Genomic DNA, 12,072 nt, shown 5'->3' with positions numbered 1-12,072 from the left:
TCGAACAACATAAACAGGCTCGTTTGGTCAATGAAAGAGTCTGAGTTTTGTTTTAAATAATATATTTATTATAAATATTATATATACATATAAAATTATAATTTATAAATAAATGAAATATTAATTTAAAATATATAAATAAAATAATTTTTTTTTTTAAATTTATATATAAATTAAATAAATAAGATAAACGAATTCGAACGAGCTTAATCAAATCTAAACGAGCCGAATACGAACGAGCTTAATCAAATCTAAATGAGCCGAATACGAACGTGAGTTCAAACAACAGAAATTCTTAACGAGCCAAGCTGGAACATTACGAACGAGCTCGAAAGCTTAACGAACGAATACGATTTTTGTTCGCAAAAATGTTAACGAACGCTTCAAATTTGGCTCGGCTCTTTCTATATATATATATATATATATATATATAGACCTCCATTGTAATCAAATAATGAGATAGTAATTTTCACATCAATTCTGACTCTCATTATCTCTCTCTTTAAATTTCCTTTAGCTAACATTTATATATTGTGCATATATATATACATATATTATTATCTATCTATTTATCTATATATATTATTATACTTATTTTATATATTTAATAACAAAAACAACATACTCCAAAAGTTATTGAATCGAGCAAGCTTGGGTTTTTCTGTTTTCTTTTTTTTGAAAAAATGATAAAAACTTTTTTATGCTAATCTTTTATATATGATAAATAAATTTCAATCTTGATTTTGATCAAAAGAAATGTTAGCAAGTCAATCTCCATGATGATAAATAAATCTAAGTTTAAATATAAAATATTTAATAGTTGATCAATGGATGGAAGGACCATGTACAAGAGTAACAAAGTTTTTTTACCATTATCCTAGATCGATACATTTTTTAGTAAATATATCATGTTTTATTGAAAAAAATTTGTAAAACATCAAAACACATACAAACAAACTCCACTAAAAATAAATTAAATGAACATGATAATATTAATTTTACTAATATATATATATTTAAAAAAAAGAAGTTTAATAGCATTATTTTTTAGTTAAATATACATTTGCTATCTAAATATATAGTATCAAATTTTATATAATTAATTACAAACACACATACATATATTAAAAGTGTTTGGTTACGTTTTTAAATTAATTTTACCATCATTAGAAATAATGAATTTCAAAATGGTCCAAATATGTGCTCAAATGTTTGAACACATATTTTAATAAAACAATAATTATTTATTTTATGGTAAAAATAATATATATATATATATATATATAGAAAAGAAAAGAAAAACAATCAATAATATTTACTCTTTTTAATTTGAAATATTATCTTAAAATATTCTTAGTAATAAAACATCAAAATGCATACATACAAACTCCACTTAAAAAAAATTAAATCAAATTCATAGCATTTCAAAAGTAAAACACACAAATAAAACAAACACTTATACACCAACTTTTAAAGATGTATTGTCTTTAGCTATGTTTGTTCTTTGAGATAATTTGAAAAAAAATGTTTTTTTAATGTAAAATATGAAAATTGTATAGAAATATAAAAATAATGAATATTTTTAGAAAAATATGTATATTTTTTTTATTATTAAAAGAATACACCTTTCGATTTTATTTTAAATTTTTATTTTTACAAAATTTTAATTAAAGAAACTCCTAACTATTTGATGAGATATTTTTTTAAAAAAAAACTCATAGTTGAAATAGTAAAATTTGAAAAATTTTGGGTAGAAAGAAACTTATACAAAAGAAAACATACTGTAAAATATATTACAAAAAGATTGATTATTATATTGGCATGCGCAAGCAAGGAGCAGTTCAAAAATTCAAATTTCAAAGTTAGGGTTTCCACGACAACGGTCGAAACGAAATTAACGGTAAGCTTTCTTTTTCGATCATTCGCTTCTCACTCTACCGTCTCTCTCTTTTTCTCTCTTCTGTAATCACTACTGATTTTTGCCAAAAGCATGTTCGATCCCTTTCTTTTTCTCATCTTTTCCTTTGCAATTGGCAACTCTGTAATTATTGCTTTCTCGTTTTTTATATGACTCTTTTGTGCTCTTTGTGTTCAAAACTTGGAACGAATCTGACTGCGACTGACCCTTTCTTTATCAATGGAAGATTTTGAATGGCGTGACCCGCTTCTTGTAACCGCTGAAGTTACTTCCTTGAAGCAGCAAGATCCGAGCAACAGTTACAGTGAATTCGATCGTAAGTTAGCTAGTGAATTCCAAATTCCGATTCGCATTTCCGATTTTGAGGTTTGGTGCAGCTGTTTTAATGATTTGAAATTCGATTGGCAGGTGGATCGCCGAGTTCGTGTAGATTTACAGCTTCGGTTATGGGAAATTCAGATGAAACTAGCCCGACGAAGATCGACGGTAATTTCTTAAATTCTCGGAATTCTCGATGTTAGGTTGATCGAATTCAAAGCCCGTACTTCAAGTTGGATCTTTAGATTCTTATCACTGTCTGGCTGAAAAAACATGTGAATTTCCTCCACAGTTTTCAATCTCTACTTGATCTTCAATTGTTAGTAACACTTAGTTAAGTTTACTTACTTTTTGGGTAATTTTAGGTCGTTTGGCTTTGGGATTTTCATTGACGTCGCCCGATATAGTGTGTATGGGTTCACCTGATGTTAGCAACCAAACATATGAAGAATCACCACAATATTTGATCGATGGTGGAAGACTTGATGTCTCTTTAGAGAATGGAATTGAGGGTTCTAAAACCAGAGATGCCTTCAGGGCTTCAGATGGGAAGATGGACGACTTGAGCACCGAAGCTTCTTTTGAGCTCATTGCTCCTTCATTAGCTGACAAGAACTCAAAAGAAATTTCCACTGTAGTAATAGGGATCAATGTTGGATCCACAAAGCCTGTTGAATTTGAAGGGGCACTACAATTTTCGGAGGACAGTAATTTCAGTGGGGGAGATACTTTGAGCACTGAAGATCCCATTATTGGGCAAGGGGATGGGCTTAGTCTCTACCAAAGCGCTCGGTTCGGGGATTTTTCGTATAATTTTGAGAATTTAGAACCTGGAATGTACATGGTTGATCTGCACTTTGCTGAGATTATGTTCACCTCTGGTCCTCCGGGAATGAGAGTGTTCAATGTTTTCCTGCAAGAACAAAAGGTATATACAAATGATTAGTGGAGAAGACCATGTAAGTACTTTGGTTTCAAATGTGCTTAATTGGTTTGAACTTGCAGGTCATATCTTGTTTGGATATCTATGCGCAAGTCGGTGCCAATATACCTTTGGTGGTATCTGATCTCAAGGCTTCCATCGGTAAGGAAAAGGGCTTATCCATTCGATTCGAAGGAGTAATGGGAAAGCCTATTGTGAGTGGCATTTTTATCAGGAAAGATTCTTCTGAAAGTAAGCCCAAGTGAAGATTCTAAACTATACTTTCCTGCTTTTGTGACATTCTCTATCGGTACTAATTTTTTATTCACTGCTTTGCTGATTTCAGGTGCTGAAGATGTCAATTTAGTAGAAGAAGTGGAATTCAGGCATACGGCACTGTGCAAATCAGTGAATGTATTGTAGATTGAAACTAAACATTTTAAAGCTTTGGTTGTAATCAGCTGTAGAGCAAACTCACTAAATATTGGTATTTTTTAGGATGCTAGAAGTGATTCCATTGGCCAGGAACCACATGGACCTGAACTGGAAGAACATGCACTGCAGAAGGAGGAACTCTTGGAAACAAAGAGGGCTTTGGAAGAGCTAAAGAGGGAAAATGAGCAGAAAAGCAGAGAATGCCAAGAAGCTTGGAAATCTTTGAAAGAACTTCAGAATGAGCTTATGCGCAAATCGATGCACGTTGGATCACTGGGTGAGGATTAGCTTTAACAGTGGATGCCGTAGGCTGTGTGCATTAGTTCACTCTCTTTGTTGATTTCCACTTTTGTAGCTTTTGCTATTGAGGGACAAGTGAAGGAAAAAAGCCGGTGGTTTTCTTCTCTTAGAGACTTGACGAGAAAATTTAAGGTACATCAGAAGTCACTATATTTCTAGTTCGATGTGGTGCATAGATTTAATTATAATTCATTCTTGACAGATTCTGAGGATGGATCACCTCAGTCTTTCACAAGATGCTTTGAACTTCAAACAGTACTTGATGGAGATGGAGAACATCAGATCCATTGTTCAGTCTACAAGTAAGTTTCTCCTCATATTTTCTTACTATCAATGTTCATGTACATTAGCTTATTATGATGTATATCTGATGTTTTGAATTTTTCTGTTGGCAGTGAATCAGCACGCACAATTACACGAAGATGTTAAACTTAAATTCCTACAGGAGGTTAAGGAGAAGAAAGAACTTTATAACAAAGTTCTAGAACTGAAAGGTATGGATGAGTCGAGCATTTCAGATAACAATATAACACAATACTCTAATTGTGGTGACAATGTTTATTTTGTTTTCTCAGGGAACATTAGAGTATTTTGTCGGTGTAGGCCATTGAACAATCAAGAGATCGAAGAAGGAGCTTCAATGGCTGTTGACTTCGAAGGCGCAAAGGATGGGGAATTGATGGTTAAATCGAATGGGATATCTAGAAAGAGCTTTAAGTTTGATGCTGTCTTCAGTCCTGAAGCTAACCAAGGTGTGTTTTTGTTCAGTTCATGTTTGGTTCTTGATTATATTTTCGACTTTCTCCTCCTAATGATAGTTACTCCTCTGAATGTAGTTGATGTATTTGAGGAGACAGCTCCACTTGTAACATCGGTTCTAGACGGATATGATGTTTGCATATTTGCTTATGGGCAAACTGGAACTGGCAAAACTTTTACAATGGAGGGAACAAAAGAAGCTCGCGGGGTAAACTACAGAACACTTGAGGGACTATTCGACATCATTGAGGAGAGAAAGAACACATTCCAATATGAAGTATCTGTGTGTGTCTTGGAGGTATACAATGAGCAGATAAGAGATTTACTAGCTTCGGATTCACAGCCTAGTACAAGGAGGTAGATCAAAACTTCATTTGTTTATGCAAAATGAAAATGAAGCGATAGTCTAGACATCACTGACAATAGATTATATTAGTAGAGTCAACTAATCTAAAAAAAATTGGAGTAATTCCAGGCTTGATGTTAAACAAGTAGGCGAGGGAGGACATCACGTACCAGGGCTTGTCGAAGCACGCGTAAACAATGTCAATGAGGTTTGGGAAGTTCTTCGAACTGGAAGTAATGGAAGGGCTGTTGGATCAACTAATGCCAACGAGCATAGCAGCCGGTCGCATTGGTTAGCCTTTTGTCTCTGCACATTATTACATCATATCAAGAAGTTAGATTGATGCTGAAAATGTCGATTTTCTTGAATGCAGTATGCACTGTGTAATGGTGAAGGGAGAGAACCTACTCAACGGAGAATGCACCCGAAGCAAGCTGTGGCTGGTTGACCTCGCTGGAAGCGAAAGGATAGCTAAGACAGAAGTGCAGGGCGACAGACTAAAAGAAACTCAGAACATAAATAGATCGCTTTCGGCACTTGGAGACGTAATATCTTCGCTTGCTACTAAGAGCCCTCATATTCCTTTTCGGTATGAAAACATTCACCATGTTTGCATTCAAGGATTTTCTACAGGACAGCTTTCTAAGCTTTGATTTTTGATTTTTCACTTTCTATGTTTGGTGTAGGAATTCGAAACTCACCCACTTGCTTCAAGACTCTTTAGGTATTTGAATCTTATGCTTATATTTGTGATTACAGCAAACTTTCAGCAAATAATAAGTGTTTTTTACTTGATGCAGGAGGAGATTCAAAGACACTGATGTTTGTGCAAATAAGTCCCAACGAAAATGATCTGTCCGAGACTCTTTGCTCGTTGAATTTTGCCAGTAGAGTTCGGGGGATAGAGCTAGGCCCTGCAAAGAAGCAGATGGACAAGATTGAGTACTTTAAATACAAGCAAATGGTAATGTAGTTTCTGTCTAAATTCTTGTTCTGGCCGATATCATCATGTATGTCTAACCTGAATTCGAAACTGTTAATTTGATGTTCAAAAAGGCTGATAAGTTAAGACAAGATTTAAAGAGCAAAGAATTTCAAGTTAAGAAGCTGGAGGACACTAACTATGGCCTTGAGGTAAAGATAAAAGAGAGAGATGCAAAAACCAGAAACCTGCAAGAGAAGGTATGCACTGTGAAAGAGTCCATTTGTGGCATCCCTCTGAATTTATGCACTAAAAACATCTTCGGCATATGATCCATATCTATCATTTGCAGATCAAAGAATTGGAATCACAGCTGTTGGTAGAGAGGAGGCTAGCCCGGCAGCATGTGGACACCAAAATTGCAGAGCAGCATCAGCTGCAGCAACGGCAAGAGGAGCACAACCGCGAACCAGGAAGATCGCCGCTTACAGCTAAAGCAAATGTGAATTCTCTATCCGCTGGAAGTGGCGAATTCTCATTTCGCCCGCCTTCCCTGGATGGATACGCCAAGATCAATGACGACTTCATTGATAAAGAAAACAATCCTGAGATTGCTGAACAACTGCAGCTGCCAAAACCAACTGGCCGAATGTCCCTTTGCCCTGCAACCAATCCACGGCGCAACTCTCTCATCCCACGTCCAAGTTTACCGGGGACAGCTAAACTCCCCCCTCCATTTCTTCCACTGACTCCAATTCAAGCTGATGCTGCAACTGAAGTCGCTTGTCCCCCTGAACATCTGCCTTGTGATAGTCCCAAAGATCAAAGAAACCGAAACAAGAAGCTGAGCAGTGCACTAAGAAGAAGCCTCCAGAGGAAAATCCAAGGCAAGTCTCCGATGCAGCCACCCCTAAGACGAGTGGGAGTGAATGTTGGCATTGAGAAGCTAAGAATTTCAATAGGGAGTCGAGGGAAAACCGGGCAACGAATGTTTCTTGGAAACGCTAGAAAAGCTCAGCAGAAGCAGCAGAACCACAGGGAAAAGGAAAGAGGATGGAACATTGGAACAGCTACAAGAACACTTGTATAGAGGTGTGCATATATAATATATATAGATCTATATCTATATGTGGTATTTATGTTCAGTTTTACACTAACCCTGCACAGTAGGATTTATGACATTGATTCTTCTTGTCTTCTTCTTTCTAGTTTTTCTAAGGGTTGTCGTAAAGACCATGTCTTCTTTGTCGTTTTTATGATGATTCTTGTCATCTCTTGAAAGTCTGAATTTTATTTGATTTGAAGTAAATTGAGTTGCTCCTGTACATTAAATTGATTGATTAGAAACTCCCATTTGGTTTCTTTTGTCATCTAACCATTCATTCATGATTCGCTAACAAATTAAGCAATGAAAAATGTTTACACTGTGTGCTCTTTGTAGCTTCATGGCAGCCTTAAAAATGAAGTTATCAAATGTTCAGGTCAGGACATCTCACTGATTGCATCATAGGAAAGTGATGACATAGAACTAACTAAACTAACACACATTGCAGAAGGTTCATTATTTGTCAGCTATAATCCTCTCCATCGAGAGGCGACGTCGGAGATGGCAGCGTATTCGTTGTTCCTTCTCTCGCATCGACAAGCATTGCGATGACTTCCCTCATTGTTGGTCTGTTCAGAGGCGACGTGCTGGTGCAAAACAGCGCGATTTTAAGTACCAGCGACATCTCCTCGACTGTTCTTGCAGAACTAAGATCCAGTCTCGGATCGAATATAATGGATCCAGTCTCCAAGCTTTGGACAGATCTCCTCACCCAGGTCGCCAGGTCGCCGCCCTGCTCGAGCGGCTGCACCGGAGACTTCCCGGTGATCAGCTCTAACAGGACCACTCCAAAGCTGTATGTATCACACTTCTCTGTCACTTTCATTGTGTAGGCGTATTCTGTCGAGGAAAACGTCGTAGGATTAACAGGACATTGTGCTAAAATGTTAGTTAAAGATCGTTCGGTTTCTCTTACCAGGAGCAATGTAGCCGTAGGAGCCAGCAACGGCGGACATGGACTTCGACAAGGGGAAGTCGATCAGCTTTGCCAGGCCAAAATCTCCTACATGCGGCTCGAAGTACTCATCGAGTAAGATGTTGTTCGACTTGATGTCGCGGTGTATGATCTGCGGCTTACAGTCGGAGTGGAGGTAGCACAGGCCTTCGGCTGCTCCGAGCGCAATCCTGTACCGCGTGTCCCAGTCGAGCATGCTCGCCGTCTTGTCGCTCCCGTGGAGCACCTCCCCGAGGCTGCCGTTCGCCATGTACTCGTACAGGATAAGATTGCTGTCCTGGTGGTAACAGAAGCCGTAGAGCTTGACGATATTCTTGTGCCGGATCGACCCCAGCGTCGATATCTCAGCGCGGAAGCTGTTGTCCGAGCTCGCGCCTTCCCCGCGCGCCTTCAGCTTCTTGACCGCGATCGCTTCGCCACCGAACATCACTGCCTTGTAGACGACTCCGCAGGCGCCTTTCCCTACAACAGCTGTTTCCGAGAAGTTCCCTGTCGCCTCCACGAGGTCCTGATAGGTGAAACCTTCTTTCGGGAAGTAGTAGCCGTCCAATGCGTCGATTTTCAGCTGCTGCTCGAGCGAAGCGAAGTCAGGCTTCGTCGGGCGCCTCATGATCCAGCAAACGACAGCGATGAAAGTCAGGGAGACTGCGCCGACGCAGATCGATACAATGCTGACTATCTTCTCTCTTGCAGACGACGACGACGACGACGAGCTGTCTTTAGCTACACGGCGGCAATGGTTCGAGGCTGATATGCACAGCTCTTTGTTCCCGGCGAAGTTGCTAGAATCCATCCGCTCGAACGCCTGCGTGTCCGGAATAAATCCGACAAGATGATTATTGGAGATGTTGCATTCCATTAGGCTCCTCAACCCGCCTATCGAAGTAGGAACTTCGCCGCTGAGTCGATTATCGTTCAAGTATAACGATTCGAGCATCTGCAGGCTCCCCAAGCTAGTCGGGATGGAGCCGGTGAGCTCGTTATGGCTGAGGTTGAGGGCTATCTGGAGGCCTGTAAGTTGTCCTAACTCGGTTGGGATACTCCCGGAGAAGAAGTTCCCTCCCATCTGAAGCTCGGTGAGTCGAACAAGAGCTCCGAAGGTTCCTGGAATCGGTCCGGTGAAGTTATTCTCCATGATCTTGAGCAACTCCAGTTTCACGAGCTTCCCGAGCTTCTCCGGAACGGCGCCGGTAAACCGGTTACGGCTAAGATCAAGCCTCTCAAGCTTGACACAATCACCTAACTCCGGAGGGACGCTGCCGGATAATTGATTGGAAGAAACGTTGAATGCGGCGAGCTTGACGAGCTTCCCAACCTCCGGAGGAATGCGACCAATGAATCCGTTATGTGATAGTATAAGTCTCTCCATGTTCTTGAGATTCCCGACTTGGGAAGGTATAGGTCCCAAGAATCGATTTTGAAAGAGCTCGAGCGCCGATAAGTTGTGAAGCATTGTGTACTCGATCGAAAGGCTTCCGGTGAGCAAGTTGTCCCCTAACATCAACTGCTCGAGAGATTGACACGTTTTCAATCCATGCGGAACGTTTCCGGACAACATGTTTGATCCGAGGCTAAGGAAGGTAAGTTTCCGAAATCTACATATATGCGGAGGGATGCCGCCGGAGAGATTGTTCTTCGACAGATTAAGGATCGACAGGTTGCTTTTAGCTCCGAGAAACGGAGGAATGACGCCCTCAAGACAATTGCTAAAGAGCTGAAAATCCTTAAGGAATGGAAGGTTTTGAAACTCTAAAGGGATCGATCCGGTTAAGTTGTTTATAGACAAGTCCAGTTTCCTCAGCTGCTTAAGTTGTCCTAACGACGCCGGAATATTCCCTTGCAGATGATTTTCGAAGAGGTAAAGCAGCTCAAGTCGGGAGATTCGTCCCAACTCCGATGGGATCACTCCTGTCAATCCGTTTTCGGAAAGATCGATCTCAACTGCATTCCAACAGTTTGCTAGCTCAACAGGGATGCTGCCATTCAGCTTATTCGTGTAAAGGTAGAGTCTTTTAAGCTGTGACAGTTTCCCGATCTCTTTGGGGATGGCGCCGGAGAATCCATTGCCGTTAAGGGCCAGAAGCTCTAAGCTCGTAAAGTTGCCTATCTCCGGGGGAAGTTCGCCGGAAAACAGATTGTTCCAGAGGATCAATGAGGTCAGTGTCGAAACATTTTGAAGCTCATAAGGGAATGGCCCTTCAAGCTTATTCTCTGCTAACCCTAAGACAGCTAAGCTCTCACATTTGGCGATGTCGAAAGGGAGAGGACCGGACAGCTCGTTTCGACCGGCTCTGACAATCCTTAAACTTCTCATATTGCCGATGGAAGAAGGGATCGCCCCGGTTAGGTTGTTGCTGTAAATCACAAGCTCTTGGAGATGAACAAGGTCTCCTAAGTTGTCAGGGATTTCGTCGTAGATGTAATTCTCGCAGAGGTAAAGTTTCTTGAGGGATGTAATGCTGCAGAGTTGGGGTGGGAAGGGGCAATGTATTCGATTTGTGCAGAGGTCTAGAACCTCGAGGGAGTCGAAGCAGGTGGGGATGGAGCCGGAGATGAAGTTTTGGGAGACATTGATGGCGATCAGGTGAGGGAGCTTGCAAATGGTGGGTGACAGAGTGCCTGACAAGTTGAGGCCAGAGAGCTGCATTGAGACAACCTTGAGCTCAGGTGAGCAGCCTATGCCGGTCCAGTTACAGGGATTGGTCGAGGTCGAGGGATCCCAGGTTTGGAGGTTGAAGAAAGGGTCGGTTAAGGAGTTCTTGAATTCCAATAGAACAGTTGCTTCTTCGTTTAGGGATTGAGATAATACAAAGGATGATATAGCTACAGAGGTAAGCAGTAACAGGGTTTTTAAATGCAAGTCTTTCATGGATGATCCCATGGCTGAATCGGAACAAGAATTTGTATATGTCGACAGAAACAGCAACAGCAAGAAGAACTACTTGAAAGAGAGGGACAGACAGGCCCCCAAATATACTTACAACAGAATTAATGTTGAAAGTGGGCAATCATGAAGAGGAATTTGGGGGAAATCTATGGGAAGAATGGGAAATGTGTAGATTTGATTGGTGTAAGAAAGGGATGATGATGATGATGAAGAATTGATGATCCCTTCCTTTCCTCCTCCTCCTCCTCCTCCTCCTCTTCTTCTTCTTCTTCTTCCCTGATAGGGCATGGAAAGGAAAATGAGGAAAGGGGATGGATTGAAGAAGCTTTTTGGTGAGAGAGAGATGAAAGGTGAAATCAAGAAAAGGGTCACAGAAAATATATAATAATGGTAATAAAAAGGAAAGTTGCAGGTTTTGATTGACAAGGCAAGAAACAAGAGGTAGAAGAAGCATGGAAGTCACAATCCAAACAAGGGCTTAATTAAGGGAATGAATTGATGAATTGGATTGAAAGAGATGAGATGAGATGAGATGTGAGAGAAAGCAAACAAGGGTCAACCACAACGACAACTGTGTATCTCTCTCTCTCTCTCTCTGTAAGTTAATAAAGTGGTGATGGAACTTTTAATGTGTAGAGCATGTGATGTTTGTGAGTGGTGAATTCTGAAGCTCCACAACCACCACAGTACACATACACATACATATACATATACATATACATATACAAGTTCCTTTTTTCTTTCTTCATCTCTCTAAGTGAAAACCATCATTTCTTGAAGTGTCCATTATTGGCAGATGCAGCACACACAACTGGGGGCAACTGGGATTGAAATATCTGGTGCTTTTGGTGCAGATGGTGGAGAGAGAGAGGGGTAGTGGTAATGGTATTGGTATTGGTATGGGACAGAGATAGAGATAGAGATAGGGATGGGACATGGGAATTCTAGGATTGCAATCTTTTACCATTTGAATTTGAATGTTGTTGTGCCCTAAAAATTAGGGGATTGGATTCATTCTTGAGGGAGGAAGAGAGGTTTGGTTTTGTTTTTTAGTGAGAGAGAGAAAAGATGGGATGGGGCTTTGAATTTGTTCTAGAAATGCAATGATTTGAAGGATGACTGAAATGGATGAATGAAAGCAAGCAATTGAGCACTGAGTGCTTCAATGAATTGGATTTCTCAGACCTTTATCTACCTATCTATCT

The 12,072-nt window shown here is 40.1% G+C and overlaps 2 protein-coding genes across 4 annotated transcripts; one reads left to right on the top strand and one right to left on the bottom strand.

Moving 5' to 3' along the window:
- The first annotated feature begins 1,829 nt into the window (after positions 1-1,829).
- On the top strand, positions 1,830-7,395 carry LOC127265951 (kinesin-like protein KIN-14Q). 3 transcript variants are annotated; one of them, XM_051296001.1, is made up of 18 exons: positions 1,830-1,900; positions 2,145-2,234; positions 2,327-2,404; positions 2,602-3,164; positions 3,242-3,410; positions 3,505-3,572; positions 3,657-3,870; positions 3,949-4,025; positions 4,096-4,195; positions 4,289-4,387; positions 4,469-4,645; positions 4,730-5,009; positions 5,128-5,289; positions 5,372-5,587; positions 5,685-5,722; positions 5,799-5,962; positions 6,055-6,180; positions 6,273-7,208. In XM_051296001.1, the coding sequence occupies exons 3-18, from the start codon at positions 2,365-2,367 to the stop codon at positions 7,008-7,010; spliced, it is 3,231 nt and encodes a 1,076-aa protein (XP_051151958.1). In that variant the 5' UTR covers positions 1,830-1,900; positions 2,145-2,234; positions 2,327-2,364; the 3' UTR covers positions 7,011-7,208. The 3 variants fall into 3 exon arrangements, with proteins under 3 accessions (XP_051151958.1, XP_051151957.1, XP_051151956.1); XM_051296000.1 differs by lacking the exon at positions 1,830-1,900 and adding an exon at positions 7,362-7,395 and having other exon boundaries at positions 1,952-2,234; positions 6,273-7,012; XM_051295999.1 differs by lacking the exon at positions 1,830-1,900 and having other exon boundaries at positions 1,952-2,234.
- Position 7,396: 1 nt separating this feature from the next.
- On the bottom strand, positions 7,397-11,837 carry LOC127265952 (leucine-rich repeat receptor-like serine/threonine-protein kinase At1g17230). The gene is made up of 2 exons (XM_051296002.1): positions 7,942-11,837; positions 7,397-7,865 (listed from the first exon to the last, which is right to left on the bottom strand). The coding sequence occupies exons 1-2, from the start codon at positions 10,859-10,861 to the stop codon at positions 7,489-7,491; spliced, it is 3,297 nt and encodes a 1,098-aa protein (XP_051151959.1). The 5' UTR covers positions 10,862-11,837; the 3' UTR covers positions 7,397-7,488.
- Positions 11,838-12,072: the final 235 nt, after the last annotated feature.

Source organism: Andrographis paniculata, unplaced genomic scaffold (assembly GCF_009805555.1).
Source record: "Andrographis paniculata isolate CXL003 unplaced genomic scaffold, ASM980555v1 Contig74END, whole genome shotgun sequence".
NCBI classification, from domain to species: domain Eukaryota; kingdom Viridiplantae; phylum Streptophyta; class Magnoliopsida; order Lamiales; family Acanthaceae; genus Andrographis; species Andrographis paniculata.
Note: the sequence above shows the minus strand (reverse complement) of the source record. Positions and strands in the feature narration are given on the sequence as shown.

What these genes read in the sequence shown, in the direction of transcription:
- LOC127265951 (XM_051296000.1), top strand. Translation starts at nt 2,138, where the DNA reads ATGGAAGATTTTGAATGGCGTGACCCGCTTCTTGTAACCGCTGAAGTT. An exon ending in TTTTCCTGCAAGAACAAAAG is followed by an intron (nt 3,165 to 3,241) that starts GTATATACAAAT and finishes TTGAACTTGCAG; the next exon opens with GTCATATCTTGTTTGGATAT. An exon ending in GATGCACGTTGGATCACTGG is followed by an intron (nt 3,871 to 3,948) that starts GTGAGGATTAGC and finishes CCACTTTTGTAG; the next exon opens with CTTTTGCTATTGAGGGACAA.
- LOC127265952 (XM_051296002.1), bottom strand. Translation starts at nt 10,861, where the DNA reads ATGGGATCATCCATGAAAGACTTGCATTTAAAAACCCTGTTACTGCTT. An exon ending in CTACGGCTACATTGCTCCTG is followed by an intron (nt 7,866 to 7,941) that starts GTAAGAGAAACC and finishes TTTCCTCGACAG; the next exon opens with AATACGCCTACACAATGAAA.